This window comes from Apium graveolens, chromosome 3 (genome assembly GCF_009905375.1).
Source record: "Apium graveolens cultivar Ventura chromosome 3, ASM990537v1, whole genome shotgun sequence".
In the NCBI taxonomy this organism is placed as follows: Eukaryota; Viridiplantae; Streptophyta; class Magnoliopsida; order Apiales; family Apiaceae; genus Apium; species Apium graveolens.
The window spans coordinates 14,830,836-14,843,485 of NC_133649.1; the positions used below are offsets into that span (position 1 = coordinate 14,830,836).

Consider the following 12,650-nt stretch of genomic DNA (forward strand, 5'->3'; position numbering starts at 1 on the left):
TGGAATTTTTATAATTTTATGCTCTGTTATAGAAATCGGTCGATTTTTAAAAAATCGCCGATAAATCGCTTAAAAATCGGTCAAAAATATTTGTCCGATTTCCAATATAGCCGATTAATCATCCGATTTTTTAAAAATCGTCCGATAAATCGTAAATTGGTATCTCAACCGAATAATTCCGATTTCTGAAATCAGTAACCCTGATTTTATGTAAGAATCCATTATAAATGAGTAATCGGAGTTGCTCTGAGTTTGAATAAAAGAAAATCAATGTACTACTATGTGAACAGTACTCATATAACTTAACAGAGATGGTGAATGGATCCGTAGGGACAGCAGGAGCAAAAGTAACCGGACAGTTTGAAAACATTCCAACAGCTTCTTTCCAATTCATCTTCAACCACCTCTCTCTCTCCCCCCCCCCTCCCCCCTACAGGCGATCATTTTGTAGTTTAGTTTAATTAAACTCTCTCTCTCACTCGCTCTCTCCCCACACCACTCCCCCCTCCTCTCTCTCTCATACATAAAAACATACAGCGATGCCCTAATTATTCAATTCAATCAAACACTTCTTCTTAGAACCTTTTACAATCATGTCAGCAACAGTCTCTGTGGCCGCGGAGTGGCAGATCCTCTTCGATCGCTTCTACCGCAAGCCAGAGCTCTACCAAATGCAATGGAAACACGTCGATCTCTCCCGCAACAAAGTCGCCGCTGCTCCTTTCGGCGGTCCAATCGCCGTCATCCGCGACGACTCCAAAATTGTCCAGCTCTACGCCGAATCAGCCCTCCGTAAACTCCGTGTCTTCAATTCAGCCGGCCTCCAGCTCTCCGAACTCATCTGGCGAAACCCCGGCGGTCGGTTAATTGGAATGTCCTGGACCGATGAACAAACCCTAGTTTGTATTACCCAGGACGGTAGTGTTTATATGTACAATATCGATCTCGAGAGTGTTGGTAGTGTTGTTTCGATGGGACATGATTGTTTTACCAATAGTGTGGTGGAGTGTGTGTTTTGGGGGAATGGTGTGGTTTGTATTAATGAGGCTTTTCAGGTGTTTTGCATTCAGGATTTTAGGAATCCTGTTTCGTGCCAGTTGGCGGAGACTGGGATTGAGGATTTTCCGCTTTGTGTTGCGGTGATTGAGCCACAATATACTATGTCTGGGAATGTGGAGGTGTTGCTTAGTGTTGGGGATCAGATTTTGATGGTGGAGGAGGATGGGGTTCAAAGATTAGATGTTGATGTTGGGCCTATTCAGAAGATGGCGGTTTCGCAGAATGCCAAGTTGTTGGCTGCTTTTACTCATGATGGGCGGCTTTTGATTATGACTTCGGATTTTTCGGAAATTGTATTTGAGCATACTTGCGAGGTTGGTTACTATCATCTTTGGCTGTTTTTGCTTTTTCTGAAACTGCAGAATCATATCTTTGTGGTACATTGTCATCTATTGTCGGTTTACTCGATTAAATTATTGAGCAATTGCATTATATACTTAATACTTGTAATCTTGTTGTTTTCTGCATTTTAAAATCGTAATACGATATGCCTCATGGAAATTGGTTTATAGGTTTGATAGATATAGCTGTTTAGTGGTGCATCTTCTTGATGGGTATAGAATGTGGCTGGGGCACCAGTCCTTTTCAAATTCACCTTTTCTGATAAATTGAAATTCCTAAATAAGTTTAGGTGTTTATGGAAGTATATGATCAGATATTTTGCTTTTGCATGTGGAATGCTGCAGCTTTATGTGTCTGGTACATTGTTATAAAAACATTTTGTTCACGGTGAGCATCTCACACTTTACTAATTTAATGTTCGAAAGTTAAAACTTAAAAATCTATTATTGATTTACTGGATGAAATAATTGTAAGATTTCATTATTTGCATATGATCTAGTTGAGGTATTGGCTGCAGTTGTGGTAATTTAATATTGCACATGATGATTGCTTCATAGTTTAAGTTGATAATGATTTTGGTTGATGATGCATAGTGCAACTTCTAGGGGGGTTAGAATGTGGCTGTGTCATAGGGCTGATATGTTTCATCATCACCCTTTCGACATGTTCCAAATTGGCTTATGAGTGGATCTAGCTGTTTATGTTAATATGTGAGTACTTACTTTTGTTTGTGGGAATAGTTATATACGTATTTTGTCTTTACTTTCTTTTATTCCAGTGTACGTTATTTCGGAGAAGTTTCGGGGCTGTTTACTTCAACAGCTTTCCAGAAAACTTTTCGTAGAAAATAGAAAATTTTGAATATGTGTTCAACTTGCATATTTTCTAAAATGAAAACTAGAAAAATGGAAAACACGGTTTTGTGATTTATAACTAGGAATGAGAAAATTATGGAAAACAACTTTTTATTGTTTTCTGATTTAAGAAAACAGAAAACACCCACGTTCTAACCTAAAATCCACGTTCTAACCCTAATATACACACATTCACTACCTTTTTATTCACTACATTTTTATATAAGATATGCATAATATATTATTATATTGTTTCTTATGAAAATACATGAATATTATTAATAGTAATACAATTAATATTATTAATATTAATACATTTGTTTTAAAATATAGACAAAACAAACTCCCATAAAATTTAAAAGTTTTATATTAATGAAGTATTCACAAATAAATTTTTAACATAATAATACATAAAAGTTGATATATAATACAAATATTAAAAATTATATAAATATAATTAAATAATTTAAAAACAAGTTTTCATAATATAATTTTTGTTGACAATAACATTATTTATAATTGTTCATTGATTACATAAAAAAACCATATATTTCAAATTGAGAAGTGTTTATATATATTTTATACTTTTTTGTTTAAGTTAATTTGGAACATGTTTTCTCATTTTTCAATAGTTTTCTTAGAAACAGAAAAGTGAATTTTTTTAGAAAATTGGAAAAAAGAAAACTGGAAAAATCATCTGCAAGTAAACAACCCCTTCAGTGTAGTATTGGTGGAGGGAGGTGCTAAAAAAACCAACTGCTAGAAATTTAGACGTGGTATAGTGTTAAAATAATGAGGCTTTTTAGATAAAACTACAGATGGAGATAGTGGTGGTTAGTGGTTTTTAAGATTGAGGTAATTAAAAGAAATTAAATACTCAGATACACTTGTATTCGACCAAGGCTTGAGCACCCACTATCTTATAACCAGTAAAACACGTGATACCGCTACGATACCTTGCAGATTAGATAGTCATCTAGTTGATATCTTTTGCAACTATATTATGACCGTGTTCCCTTTTCATATTCATGCAACTCTTTACTTCGTATCAAATTTTTATAACATCTTGGTTATGTCATGTATGGTCTGATATTTGTTGGCGTGGGCTTTGTATAACCACCGTTGGGCGTTTGACAACTGATTGCAGCACATAATGTGCTAAGCAAGATAATGGAATATGACTAAAATTTATTAATATCAATAGTAAATTATTGTCAGAAATGGAGGTATTATTTTCCAGGTAGTAGATATTATTCTGGACTCTTTTTCTTTTTCATATGAGGTTTGCCCTTATATTACAAAAATAACGGCTTGTTATGAAAAGTTTTCTATCCTGTGATTTTGTGTCGAATATACGCAAGTGAAACTATATATGTTTTACTATGCTGCTAGGTCCTTTACCCTCTTCTTTCTTTTCCCTGATGTTGTTCTCATCTATATTTCAACTGGTCCAGCATCATGTGTATTTGTAAAATTCAGTTTGTACTTTCTTTTCTCTAAAAATTACTCCCTCTGTCCCATATATTTCGACCACAATTCCTTTTTTAGTTTTTTGTATGTCCCAAAAGTATTGACCACATTTTCTTATTAAAGAAAATTAAGTGTTAAATATGTTAATCTTTTGTAAATATGTTAATAGTTGAGGTTAAAGTGGTATTTTTCATTTGAATAAGTGGATTTCTGATGGTGGACAAAATAAATGGGAGGGAGGGGGTAAATTTTTTAAGTGTTGAGAAACTTTCAGTCCAATATTGCTAGGATAATGAGATATTTAAGATGGTGACCGGTTACAAATGATTAGGATAATTAAGCTTAGATGTCTTACAAATGATTATTTGTTCTAACAAATCTTAGGATGAGCGAGAATTGAACCCAAGACCTCTACCACTAGGCCATCCCATCTCGGGATGAGCGATAATCAAACCCATGACCTTTACCATTAGGCTATCCCTTCATGCTCAGTTATTTGTTCATATTCAATACAAGAATGAAATATAGGAAATCCTTAAGATGGACAGCTTATTGTTGTAAAATATTATCAATTGTTCAATTGCAGGTAATTTTTCAGTGTACAAAAATGACCCTTTCTGATGCATAGCATAAAATAACTAAACTAGTTAATAACTTTATATTATTATTTAGATACAATTTTGTTTTAGAATTAGTAATTATATTATCTAGTTAGAATTATTCTAGAAAATATATATATGATAATTAGATACATGGTAGTACTTAGTAGGAAATTAATTGGTATAAGTTAATATTAAAAGGATCTGTTTCCTTTTATTTTTGATTTTACTCAGTCCGCAAGTTTCTTGTTCACCATGTCTTAGGAGTTCTGTATTAAACAATAGTAATCTTCTTTATTGAATCTGTCCTACATTACTTTCTATCTAGCATGCACGAAAAAAGGACATATCACATTTTCGAGCTTTTCTATAGAATATTTAATGATTGTGAGAGCATGTATAGTAGTTTAACATTTTCTGCCTTCACGCATACAGTCGGTGCTCCCTCCTGAGCAGCTGGATTGGTGTGGAATGGATAGTGTATTACTCTACCGTGATGATGTGTTTTTGAACTTTTCTTTTAATATAATTAAAAACTGACACACCATATATTACTTGTTTAACATTTTCGGTCTTCACGCATACAGTCGGCGCTCCCTCCTGAGCAGCTAGCTTGGTGTGGAATGGATAGTGTGTTACTCTACTGGGATGATGTGCTTTTAATGGTGGGTATTGGCGGTTCCGTGCAGTACTTTTACGATGAACCACTTATCATCATCCCGGAGTGTGATGGAGCAAGAATTCTCTCTAACACAATTATGGAATTCCTACAACGAGTTCCAGATTCCACTGTATCTATCTTTAAAATTGGTAGCACAGAACCTGCAGCACTACTGTATGATGCTTTGGATCATTTTGATCAAAGAAGTGCCAAGGTATATTTTAGAAAAACATCTTGTTTGAATCTAGCTTACTATTATGTCCTCATATCATAAAGCATAATATACCGGCAGAACGGTGTGCAGAAGCATGTTCCTAAAGCAGAAAAAAATTTAGGCCCGCCTAATAATAGTCTGTGCACCTTTTTTACTGATTAAGTCGGAATTCTATGCCTTCAAAGGGCCTATTTGTTGTGACTTTTGAACTCTAGGCTTCTTTTTATCATCTTTTTGGTGTTAAATTTCTTCTAATAATTAGAATATCTGTTTAGTAGACTATGTAATTTGTTGGTATATAGGTATTCAATTTAAAAATCCCTTTTTTCCGTCGAACGATAATTCCCTTGAACTGTTTCTGAAACAAACCAAGATGTTTGGCTAAGTAACCACTTATTGAAATTATATGCACTTGTATACTAAAGGATACTAATATACAAAAAGCTAAAATATAATATGAGAAGTAGAAACAATTGAGGTGGACCATGAATCACTGAAAATTTTTAGTGGCATGTATTCAGGCCGATGAAAATTTGAGATTGATACGCTCCTCACTTCCTGAAGCTGTAGAAGCATGCATTGATGCTGCTGGTCAAGAATTCAGCATTTCACAGCAACGGAAACTACTAAGAGCTGGGAGTTATGGCCAAGCTTTTTGCAGGTGGGATTATTTTAACTTCGCTAACAAAAAAATGATAAAGTTAAGTAAACATACGTAATACTTTTTTTTGGGTCAGAACCGATGTAGTACTTAAAATCAATGTATCTGTGATTAATTAACACGTATGATTTTCTTACTAAGAACTCCTGCATTCTATTTACTATCTGAAAAGTTAAGACTTAAGAATATATAAAATTGACAACTGGGTGCACACATGTATATACGGAGGCACAATGCTTTTTAAACTTTGCTCTCTTGAGGTTGAGACATACAAGCTTAAAACATATCTGTGGTATCCAGATTTTTCAGCAGGAGCAATAGTATTTCTGGGATACTCTTTATTCTGGCAAAAGAAAGCACGCTTAGAAATATGTTATGACATTCACAATAATATGACCCCTTATCTCTGAGTACCATGCTTCTGATTGACCCAGTGTTATGAACTGAAGAGCAACAGAGATGATTATAACAGTTGTATAGACTATAGATGAACAAGAAATGAGTAGGTTAATAAGAAAGTAGGACTTTCTTAATTTACTGGAGATTAACTAGTATAAATTTTTCAAGGATTTCAAGTAGCTTAGTTACTCCCAGCACCCCCAAATGGGTTAACTGGTTTCGATTATTACCCTACGGCCTAACAGATTCTAGGCCGTGTTTCATTTAATACCCTTGAAGTGATTCGTGCATATGTCATTTTAGTAGAGGCTTTAGAAGTTCTAATCGGTGTCATTGGCACCCTGATATGATATGCACCAAACACGGTGAAGAGCTGTCTTAATTAAATGAGATACATGAATTTCCCCCCTACATATCCCCAAAATTAACCACCTAGACATCACCCACTGGCACTCTGTTCCAGGGCCCTATCGTACGTATTACCCTCTTTGGCTAATCGATTAGCATACTTACTAATCTTTTTTGGAACGGTGGATTCACATCTTTATAAAAAGATGGTCTTATTTAGAAATTTTGTTGTTTTTTGACAAAGAACCAAATACCTCGTCTACAAATTTTATGCTATTTTTAACCTAGTACAGGTAGAAAACAATCCATGTTCGACCTTTCTTTGACCGATATAACCATGTAGGTCTTTTCCATGCAAGCTTGCTTTCCACATGTACCTCATTAATTTTATTTTACTATATATCTAGGGTCAATAGTAGTTTTACATGATTAAGTATTCTTTTTCCTAGATATAGCACATTTAAAGAGTCTGATTTTTCTCGGTAATGATATCCAGTTGGCTTTGACAGTCAATTTCAGCGGGTCCGCATCCAAGAGATGTCTAAAACTTTACGGGTTTTAAATGCTGTACGTAACCAGGAGATTGGTATTTGTCTAAGTATTCAGCAGTATAAGGTATGAAAATGCATGCTTAAATAATGACTTCTAATTTTTTTCGGACACTTTGTTCTTGTTAAGTAATCTTCGATTTAACTGGCAGTTGCTTACACCGTCTGTGCTGATTGGCCGTTTGATAAATACACATCATCACCTTTTAGCATTGAGGATATCAGAGTACCTTGGCATGGATCAAGTAAGTTTAGTTTTATATTGAGCTTTATTTTTCCAGTGCCTAAAGGTTCTTGAAGTGAACGGCCATCAAAAAGTTCATGTTATGTATTGATAACAAACTCTTTTGAATCTGTTTATTGGTTAGTGATTATAAATCCCTCTCCTTTTAATTCAACCCCCTTTCGAGTACAGTAAAACCTCGATGAATAAATAACCGCAATAAATTATATTCTCTTGGTTTTAACATAATAGAGATGATGTTTTTTTAACCTCGATCAATGAATAATTTCGATGAACTAATAAGTTCTCCGGTCACGAGGATACCCATTTGTCGAGGTCTAACTGTACTAGGTTGGTTGTAGGGAGAATCAAATGCTTTTGTATGTCCCACCAATTTCTCTGTCTGCTTTGTGCAGGAAGTGGTAATTATGCACTGGGCCTGTTTAAAGATTACAACATCTTCTGCAATTCCAGATATCAATCTTTTGGAAACTTTGCTCGAGAAGGTTTTTCGTTGTTGAATTCTTTAGGCTAACTTGTAAATCTCTCAACTTTCTTGCATGAGGAATGTCTGACAATGATATTCTCGGGGTTTCAGCTAAAATTGTGCAAAGGGATATCGTATGCTGCAGTTGCTGCTCATGCCGATAAGAATGGCCGGAGGAAGTTAGCAGCTATGCTTGTAGAAAATGAACCACGTTCCTCCAAACAGGTTCTCATGTTGCTTAATAATCTACATATATTTTTTTTTCATTTGTCTTTAATAATGGTGAAGTAGTCTCTTCTAAATAATTCATTCTTGGTGATCATCTTGCTTCTGACAGCTGAGGTTAAATTAGTTCACTAATAGATGAGTGTGACTTCCGCACAGGTTCCTCTCTTGCTAAGCATAGGTGAAGAAGATGCAGCTTTGATGAAAGCAACTGAAAGTGGTGATACTGATCTTGTTTATCTCGTTGTGTTTCACATCTGGCAGAAGGTACCACATAGTTAAACAGTATAGACATCACAATATCACATGATCACAGTATTAGTAGAAGCAGTAGCAGGTTTAAGTTTTGGAATTAGTAGCAATAGCAAGTAAAAGTGTTGGTTTGCAATGAGCATTTTATCGGGGGGTTTTAATCGTTCATATGTCTGACTGTAGTTTACATGTATAGCTTCACGTATTACCTGTATGTAAAATCAAGCAGATATGTAAGTACCTTTTTATATATTCAGAGGCCAGCCTTGGAGTTTTTCGGGATGATCCGAACCAGACAACTGGCACGGGACCTCTTCTCAAATTATGCACGGTAAGTTTACTTTGTTAAAAGAATAGATATATGTGGGTTGCATTGTTAATTTGTTTTTGTTTCATGTTTTTATTGGAAAAAGTTATTCTTCAATTGCACGCATATAGGAGAATAGAAAAAATATAAAGTACAAAGCCCGCTAATGGTAAAATAATTTAATATCTCAGATGCTATAGACATGAATTTCTGAAGGACTTCTTTCTCTCCAGTGGTCAGCTTCAGGTAAATATGTGTGTTGGTTGTTTTACGAAGATAACATTTTTTTCCTAAATGATCCTGTTTGGCAATTGTATTTCTTTATAGATTTTTTTATGCTGGTTGATTTTGATTGTTACTTCTGGATTGACAAGAGTTAATGGTCAAATCACAATGGGTGCTTGTATAATGATCTATTAATAGACACCCTTCTTGTTAGGGTGAGTAACTGGACTTTGTAGATTTCTATGGTTACTTTTGGACATTGACAAGTGTTAAGGTCAAATCACAATAGGTGTTTGTATAAAATAACAGACACCATCCTTGCTAACCGAATTACTGGACTTTAGAGTATAGAAACAGAAAATTCCCGTTGCCTTCATGTTATAGTTTATATTGTTTTCTTCTGGATTTGTTTTAGTTGCTTAATCACATTCCTATTATTTTAAGTATCTTGCCTGACAAATTTTCCTTGCAACCTTTAAATGTTGCAGGACGTTGCTTTTTTGTTGTTGAAAGAGTCTTGGGAATTAGCTAAGAGTCCAATGGCCAGCAAAGGAGCACCTCTTCATGGTCCACGCATAAAACTTATTGAAAAGGCCCATAATCTTTTCTCAGAAACAAAGGAACATGTCTTCGAGTCAAAGGCAGCCGAAGAACATGCTAAGTTGTTAAGGTAAAGATGAGTTTGTAATGCACATGACACAGTGCACATATTATCAATATGATCTTTCTCAATTGGACAAACTGTTGATTCAATATCTGGTATCAATTTCTTTTCCTATGAGTTTAAAATCCATAGTAGATTTAAAAATGTTCTATATACCATTGTTCATGTCTAGATCTTTTTCGATTTCTTGGGGCTAAGTATCTGGTTAGCACTTACTGTATTTTGTTGGTAGAAAAAGGGATAGTTAGTAAATGCCGCTATCACTTTACTTCACATGTCGTGTACATATTACTTGGATATTGCAATCATGTCTAACCATCATGGTTTCGTTCCAAACAATTGGTAAACTACTTCTTAACTGTTTGCTGCTTCATGTGAAATAGGTGACAAAATATGCAAATAACTCCTCAGTATATAATCTGTATTTACAGTTTTTTTAAAAAGTTCTGTTCTGGTTTTGGTCCTTGATCTAGTGAGTTCATCCACTTTTTGATTTGTCAAAGTCCAGTAATAACTACTTATCTGGTTCTTGAGCATCTAACCACGTAGTTTGACCTCTGGATACCTTCTTTATAGAATTGACGTGGTAGTTTTTATCTTCTGTTTCTTATAATATAAGCCAAGTCATTGACACTGATCATCATCAATTTTTAAATTATTACAGAATGCAACATGAATTAGAAGTGACCACCAAACAGCCAATTTTTGTGGATTCAAGTATCAGTGACACCATCCGCACATGTATTGTACTGGGAAATCATCGTGCTGCTCTAAAAGTTAAAACTGAATTCAAGGTTTCTGTTTTCTCGTGGAGCTTCTGTTAAAAACTGAACACTCCATCAATTGATGCTGATAATTAGTGCTCAATTTTATTCTTTTAATTTTTATCTCACTTGTGTTATAAATGCTGATCACTTGATCAGGTTTCAGAAAAGCGGTGGTATTGGCTTAAAGTTTTTGCGCTGGCAACAATTAGGGATTGGGATGCCCTAGAAAAATTTTCAAAGGAGAAAAGGCCACCAATTGGTAATATTATCAATCTTGTTAGGCACTTGCATTACATGACGAGTTTTGCTAAAATTTGATATGTTTTACAAGGTTGGCCTTTTATAATTTTACTTGTATCTTGCTATCTCTTTTATACTACAAGCAAAGTTCTTTGGTAGTTGGTAGACAAAAGGTGTTCCTCCATTTGTACTTTACACTTAATGAATAGCGTTGAATATAAGTTGTCTACTTAAAAAGAACCGAATTCACTTTTGTTACTTCTCTTCTACTAGTAGCTAAATATTATATTCCTCTCCGATGCCTTGTCTTGGTAAGTAGGTTATCGGCCTTTTGTGGAGGCATGCACGGATGCAGATGAGAAAGGAGAAGCTTTAAAGTATATTCCAAAATTGGCAGATCCCCGAGAAAAAGCTGAGGTAATTCAAGGGGAAAATGTCAGTTTAACATTAAATTTCGATTTCTGTATGTAAAGTGAAATTCGGGTTGTTAATAAGAAAATTATGTAAAACTTGTTCAGGCCTATGCTCGAATTGGCATGGCAAAGGAAGCAGCAGATGCTGCTTCACAGGCTAAAGATGGTGAACTGCTAGCACGTTTGAAGTTAACTTTTGCACAAAATGCAGCAGCTTCATCAATTTTTGATACTCTCAGGGATCGTCTGTCCTTTCCAGGTGCATGATCGTCTCTGTTTAGATGTATGCCGTTCTCTAAAATCCTTAATCTCAGTAAACTCTCTTGTGTATTGTCTCTATATTAGTATATTGCGAGAATTTCGTAGTTAACTGTAAAGTTGTTATTGGCCAAACCTTAGTTTAGCTGCAGTCTAAACTACACCTTGACAAATTTGTCACACATGTTTTGTGATGTATTTTGTGTTGTGAAAACTACACTTTTTTGTGTATAAAAGTTTGCAGTTTTCTTTTATATATTGAAGTGCTAGTTGAAAAGTTCATCCATTTTTGGAAAACAAGGAATCATTTGGTCCCGGTGCCATGCAATACATTTGATATATAAATTGATCATAAGAGACGGCAAAATCTATGTATTAATCAAAAGGGACAGTAGCACAACTACATTTTCAAGGAGAAAATTAAGAATCGCCTACTAATTTCAAGTCTTCAAGAGCATCTGGTGCGTTGCTGTTGCTCAGTCTCGTGAAGATCTCCATTACAAGTTCGTCCGGGAGATTTTGAATAAAGGAACCTTCGCCCTTCAAATTAAAATTTCATAATGCTGCTGCACATGAAATATTGGCAAACGTGTCAAGGCCCAAACAAATATTGTAATTCTAACATGGAGGGGCCTTTTAAAAGGGGACATCCTTGGAAGGAATTAATTACCTGATGAATGTTCCAAGAGTTGGATCAGATACACAAAAAAGTTTTTTTTTATTCTTAATTGATTGTTTCCAATTTAGCGGATCCTACCCCTTTCAATATCAAAAGTTAGTACCCAATAAAACATCGTCTTTCTAATGTGTGCCCAAGAGGACACAATAAATATTAAATTTTATGAGTTTTGTGCATTTTTATCGGTGGAGTTGTTATAAATGCAGGGGTCCATCAATATTTATGATTAGAGGACCAATTAAAATGCAACAAATTCATGGGAGTTAGTGTTTATTGTGTACCCTTTGGCACACATTAGAAAATCCGATAAAACATACTACGCAAAAAAAATTATAACAAAAAAGATAAAGTACATATTAAAATAATATTTAAAATAATAGCCTCTCCCTGCAAAGTGATAATAAGATGCATAATTATACATATTAGAATTGAAATTGAAAACAATACACACTCATGAGATGTCATCCTTGTCGTCGAAGCTTATGAATTTTGTCTGACTATTTTAAATTCTGTCTTTGAATTTTATCTTCTAAAAACCAGATGTATGGTAAATTATCAATTCTACGTATGTAAAATATTTTTCAAAAAAAGTTATCAAAATGGCTCGTATCATTTTTTTTATTTGGGATTTATATTAATAAACTAGGGGCCCATTTTATATATAAGTAAATATTCAATAATACGATGATAACTTGAAAACCGTTTTGAGAACGTATTTTTAGAATTTAGCATTTCTCACTATGAAAAGATACCAG

At 34.5% G+C, this 12,650-nt stretch overlaps 1 protein-coding gene across 2 annotated transcripts; it reads left to right on the forward strand.

Annotated features, from left to right (window-relative positions):
- The first annotated feature begins 280 nt into the window (after nucleotides 1-280).
- Nucleotides 281-11,470, forward strand: LOC141711764 (protein VACUOLELESS1). 2 transcript variants are annotated; one of them, XM_074514442.1, is made up of 16 exons: nucleotides 281-1,373; nucleotides 4,760-4,804; nucleotides 4,912-5,199; nucleotides 5,721-5,860; nucleotides 7,117-7,222; nucleotides 7,308-7,400; nucleotides 7,795-7,884; nucleotides 7,977-8,090; nucleotides 8,250-8,357; nucleotides 8,600-8,673; nucleotides 8,841-8,895; nucleotides 9,363-9,544; nucleotides 10,203-10,332; nucleotides 10,462-10,564; nucleotides 10,865-10,962; nucleotides 11,064-11,470. In XM_074514442.1, the coding sequence occupies exons 1-16, from the start codon at nucleotides 594-596 to the stop codon at nucleotides 11,223-11,225; spliced, it is 2,568 nt and encodes an 855-aa protein (XP_074370543.1). In that variant the 5' UTR covers nucleotides 281-593; the 3' UTR covers nucleotides 11,226-11,470. The 2 variants fall into 2 exon arrangements, with proteins under 2 accessions (XP_074370543.1, XP_074370544.1); XM_074514443.1 differs by lacking the exon at nucleotides 4,760-4,804 and having other exon boundaries at nucleotides 283-1,373.
- The last annotated feature ends 1,180 nt before the right edge of the window (nucleotides 11,471-12,650 follow it).